The sequence below is a fragment of the Carassius carassius genome, chromosome 19 (assembly GCF_963082965.1).
Source record: "Carassius carassius chromosome 19, fCarCar2.1, whole genome shotgun sequence".
Classification (NCBI taxonomy): domain Eukaryota; kingdom Metazoa; phylum Chordata; class Actinopteri; order Cypriniformes; family Cyprinidae; genus Carassius; species Carassius carassius.
The window spans coordinates 22,902,256-22,908,291 of NC_081773.1; the positions used below are offsets into that span (position 1 = coordinate 22,902,256).

A 6,036-nucleotide genomic window follows, 5' to 3' on the forward strand; every position below is an offset into this window, starting at 1 on the left:
ACCATATCTATAAGTACTAACCAATGATAACAGATACATCTGGCAATATTTGGACAAATTTGTTGATTGTGTAATATCACAGCCAGTTTGATCATTTCAGTTTGTCATGTATGCACAAATTCATTTTATTAACACAATTTAGCTCCGTGTCACTAGTCAGATGGTCATATCATATCATATCTCTTTTAGACATTTGTTCACTACAACAAAGGGCTTTCAAACCACACATCCAATTCCAAACTATTATTGGTATACCATTGACCCTTATTCATAATTCTAAAACAGTCCTATTTTTAATATCAACAAATATTTCACACAAAGTGTTCATGTACCAAGTACCTTTTGAATATCTGAAAATCTACCACAGACTTAAATTTGTGTGGCCAGATGTGAAATTCTCTCAAAGTACATAATTTTGTGTGGGAAAAAAAAAACCTAGAAAATTTGGGAATAATTATGTTTTATACACTGCTTTATTTCGGTTTGATGAACCCTAAACTGCACAGAAAGACTCCTTATGTCAGTTGAAATAATAAAAAAAATAAGAATAATCATAAAAGGGTAGCTCATCACATGTCAAGCCACAAAACCATTTCCCTAACATCATATGACATAAAGTTGGGTAATGAACTTGGTATGCTGTTCACTATGGTGCATGTTCACACTGTAGTAAAGTGAAGCCATCTCTCAATATTCAGTAAAACAAATTTTACACATTGCTACTCTACCACTCTTACAGTGGGGTAAGTCCATGCTGATGACATGTTGTTTTAACTTACCACGCTGTGTGCACAGTGTCGGCGCTGACACAGCCGAAACGCTTCACTGGAGAAGCACTAACCAGTGTTTCACTCTGTTTTTGGCTTAACCCATTTAACCCCACAGTGGTGACCATAAAAAAGGTTTTAATTTATAAAGCTCTAAAAACCTTACTGACTGATGTTTTAGTGCCCTCTCTGCAAATATGGAAAACATGAAGGGTCTCAATTAAATATGTGCATTTTCACATGATTAGTCCAAATTGTCACATGACCAGGGCAGTTTATTTCCTGTTTGCACCTTGTGAAGATGACATCAAAGCTCTAAAACGAAAGGCTAGTATGTTAACAAAGATTTGACAAATATTTGTAGTACTCATTATCTTTAAGGTGTCTAGTATTAATGTGTGGATTCACATATATTCCGTTTTGTTGAGTGTGGTCATAGAATGAGTAAACATGTTGATGGTCAAAATAGTGACCGTTGGGATAACAGTGAACTTAGGTATCTGAATTATATAAATAAAGAAAAATATAAATCCAATTGCAGTTGTTAGAGAAAATTGCCCTAAAATGTTGCAATGACAAAATATTGCACTAAATTCAAAATATTTAAATTTAAATCAATATACAATATTGATGTGAAAGTGAGATGACATAGCCAAGTATGGTGACCCATACTCAGAATTCGTGCTTTGCATTTAACCCATCCAAAGTGCACACACACACTGTGAACAAACACCCGGAGCAGTGGGCAGCCATTTATGCTGCGGCGCTCGGGGAGCAGTTCGATGCCTTGCTCAAGGTCACCTAAGTCCTGGTATTGCCGGCCCGAGATTCAAACCCACAACCCTAGGGTTAGGAGTCAAACTCTCTAACCACTAGGCCACGACTTCCCAAGATGTTGTAATACTGGTAGCACTAAAATAAAAATGTTATGTTATATTTTACCAAAAAGTAAAAATTTTGAAATGTGTTGATGGTGCATAATGATGCATAACTTTTTTATTTTTTATATTTTATGCATAATAGTAACCCTGGAATATGATCAAACTTTTTAAAATAACTGGGCTAAGATATATTTAAAAAATTATGGCTGCAGAAATATGTAAATTCAGTACACACATTATCCCATCGGTCACAATTGTGACCGGCCAGAAAACACAATTTTTTCACGCTTAAAAAAAAAAAAGATAATTATTATTATTGATTATTTCAAAGGGTTACTAATGACATGTTATTTGAATATTTTAATGTCTGGGAAAAATTTTGGATTAAATGGGTTAATTACTTTGATTTCAGTCTTTTCCTAACAAAAAGCTATCGTATGTCTTCAGATTATATATGGACAACTTTTTAGTGCTTAGCCTATTACATGGTCAATATGAATTGTTTATATATGGTAAAATACAATTCTATGGCAAAATAACATAAGCATTTCTGTTTTGGAGGAGATGAGGGTGAGAGAGAATTGTGTGAACTGTCCCTAGATAAGATTATCTTGTGAGGAATCTGTTTTGAGCCTTGAAAATGACATTTTCACGCACATGGTTTATATTAAGAAAAGAGAATTATGTCAAACAGGACAGAATGTTTTTGTTTTTAACATTTCCCCACTATTAAAGTGATCTTGTCTGAAAATAAGGCATTTTCAGCTCTAAGACTTGATAATGTCAAACAAATGTCTTCAGTTTCCACATTTGTGCTCCATTTTCTATTAGCTCATACAGCTAGTTGACACTTCAGTTCTGTTCATTAACGCATTAGTGCACTTTATTTTTACATATTTGCTAAGAAAGGATATGCTCTTATGTAAATGTTTAGGTAAAAATTTCCAACCACGTTTGTTGCTCTTTATCTTGAATGGGAGCATTTCACCTTCCCTTTTGTTCTCAACACGAAACCGATTGCCACAGGTTTTGAAAACGATGTCTGCCAAAAACCACAGGACAGAGTTTCTATATTAAACTCCCTTTCAGTTGCTCACTCAATTGGGAATTGGGATGCACATTGGTTTGCAATTTTTTTTCATTTGCAGTTATTGCAATTGAGCAGTCTCGAACAATGCTACCTGGAGAATGGTGCTCCTCGCGCCAGCCCCTACTTGGCTGATTCCTCTGAGGATTATTTACTGACTCAAAGACTGGGCACCGTTTGGCACCTGCGTCCAGACCTTTGGAAACTCCATGTATGGTCCCTGGACGGGATGCGGAGGTAGTGAACACTTCGGCGAGAGCATTGTTTTTGCTGCATATCATGACCCCGTGACTGGGAGGTCTTTAGGTAAGCATGATCTCGTCATCAGTTTCCTTAGAGGGGCCAGGATGTTAAATCCTTCCCGGCTCCCCTCTCTACCCTGTTGGGACCTGACTCTAGTGCTAAAATCACTACAGCAGGGCCCATTCGAGCCTTTGCATTCAGTGCCTCCATCAAGAGGGTAGGGTAGATTCTATAGCCTTTGTGTAGATCCTCCTGTGTTTACACCTCAAATGGGTAGTGGCACTGAGACGCCCTGGTTAGTGTCGGTTTGCTAAAACTGCTCCAGAGTGTCTGTACTGTAGACCCTGTTGAGATCCTCCATCACCCTTGGCAGCCGGACGTGGTGGAACAACCAGCTTCATGATGAGTCCATGAGAACTGTAAGGCTGGATTCCATATTAAGTGGTACTTGTATGCGTATAGTCCACAGTATAGCCTTAGAGCCCGTGTTTCCCCGGCAGACCTCTGCCTTTCCAAATGGGTTACAATCACCTCCAATTTCTCCATATACACCTAAACGGATGCTATATGCATATGCAGGATGGGGCTTCCGCATCGTCCCTGATCCCAGTGAAATGGATACGTTTACCTAGTGTTATCCAATCTCACTCAGTGTGGTAGTGATTTGACAATGGTGAGGTGAACTACTTGTTCTGAGCCCCGGCCTACACCAAATAGGGGCTCAGGCGGCTCGCACATGGCACTTTGGTAGGGATCCCAATTCGTCGGTCACCCATGTGATGTCTATAGTGACTGACTGAAAGGGAACCTCTCCGTTACGTATGGTAACCCTCGTTCCCTGAAGGAGGGAACGAAGACATCACGTCCCATCGCCACAGTTGCTGTACCACCGCTCAGCCACCGGGTCACCGGCTTGGCTCCTCAGCGAAAACCTGGTATGCATTGCACCTGCTGCCTTATTATACTCACGCTGTAATTAGCAGCAGCTGGATGCAATAATTGCATCCCATTGTGCATTGGCTCATTTAGTTTACACTCGAAGTAGATTGGTCAATCAAATCGATTTCCCAATTCGCAATTCCCAATTCGTCGGTCACCCACTGACGTTTCTGCTCCTATGCTTAAATCCAGAAAAAATGCTCATAGAGTAGAAATATTTTATGGCTTTTGGACACAAAAATTAGTTTTGTCACAAATAAATCATGTTTAATTCTTTTTGATGGTTAAATGAACCAATACCATCTGATTTTCTAATCCTAATATCTTTGTGAAAGTCGTGCATAATTTGCTGGTATCTTGGGGATGGATCTGCATCAACAACTAATCTCATCAGTTAATCAAAGCTTTAAAGATATCACGTGTCTGATATATCTTCTTTCCTTCCTTTCTGTGCCAAAGGTTTGCGAGCATCTCTGCTGCTGTCAGCATTCTTCATGTTGCTGGGCGCAGCATTACGAAGTGTTCCCCTCAAAGACCTGTACTACAGACGCTGGTAAGACTGTGTTGCACAATGTTATGCATAATTTATTCAACAAAAACTCCACTTAGCCAAACTAGCTTTCAATGCTGTTTCCTTTTCACTTGCATAATTATGCAATTCCTCAATTTCCCAATGTGATAATTCATGAGAAAATCAGAGATTGTTCTCCAAACTTGATGCTACACTGTGTATAAAATGTTGCCTTGGAGTGAAATTGTATGAAAGTGATATACAGCCATGCCTGATACATGTTCTTTAGGTTAGTTGCAGATATATTTTGTCGTTTTAATATTTTATATTGTTTTAGGACTAAATTTGCACATCCAAAGAAATATCGTTGACAACGATATTTTGAGTTTGATGATGATGATGATGATGGCAGATATTTTATTGTTTGGTTATGGCTTCCATGACCTAGCTCTATTTGTGTGATTCAATGTAGTTTTTGGCTGCTATCTAGAGAGCAGGTTGGACAGTATATTCATAATACAATTTTGTGATAAATGACATCAAACACTTATTTTCAGAATATTTATGGCGAATTAAAATCCACTGCAACATATGATAAGAGAACATTTGTTATTCATTGGCAAAGTTACATGGTACTGTTGCAAGTTAAAGATGTAACCTTTTCATTTGCTTAAATACGCTTTAACAGGACAACTGCGTTCTGTTTGCTTTAGATTAGGATTCTTTTACCTGTAAAATTGAATGTTCTTGTCCTGTTCTGTGCTTTGTGTCCTCTTTCCATTTTCTCTCACTCCTTATCTCTTTAAGCTTTCTCATTCACACATGGTTAACATCAGCACATAAAGAAATAACTAAAGCAAATTTCTCATTGCAGTTGTGAGAAAAGGAAGCAGAGCTTTTCTATTATTACCTTTTGGACAAGGAGTTAACTATTCCACCGATGGACATTTAAACAAGGTTTTCTGAATGACATTAAAAGGATGTAGCTTTGTTAGTGAAGTCTAAAATAGGACATAAGTGGGTATAAATCATATTTTATTATTAGGGCATGAAGAAAATAGTTGGTTCATTGAATTTAGAGAACGCGAGTCTTATTGTGAACTGCTAAGAGTACCATATAATTCATGCAGATAGGCACGTACTTATCTGTATCTGTATGATGTTATTTCCATCTGAATTAAAACATTATTGTATAAACGTGTGTAGTTAGAAAGGCCAGTTTCATACAAGTACATGACCACCAGACACTATACTACATTTGTATAGCTTGTTTTACTCGCATAAATAATAAGAACAGTGCATTTATGAAAAAAAGTACCTTTTTTTTTTTTTACTTATTAGTTACTTGAATGAAATAAGGCTACATAGCTTAGTTTCACAGCTCCCACAATCCTAGATCTCACAGTGACACATTGACCGACTCAGTTATATAATCTAAAATTGTGCATTTGCTTGATATATAACAGAAAAAGCTTTTTAGGACTGTTGAGAGACAGCAGAGGTTATGTTGATTGTTTTATATAATTATATATTACACCACAAGCACATTTAAACACAAAGATACATTGCAAGCAACTGTTGCCTGCAGTGACTGTTATGTAATGGCTT

The 6,036-nt window shown here is 37.4% G+C and overlaps 1 protein-coding gene across 1 annotated transcript in view; it reads left to right on the plus strand.

Annotated features, from left to right (window-relative positions):
* The window catches only part of LOC132095406 (solute carrier family 49 member 4-like), a 38,330-nt gene that overhangs the window by 476 nt on the left and 31,818 nt on the right, over nt 1-6,036 (plus strand). The window contains exon 2 of the mRNA XM_059500341.1: nt 4,377-4,470. Coding sequence (XP_059356324.1) covers nt 4,377-4,470 — 94 coding nt within the window. The remainder of the gene's footprint in view (nt 1-4,376; nt 4,471-6,036) is intronic.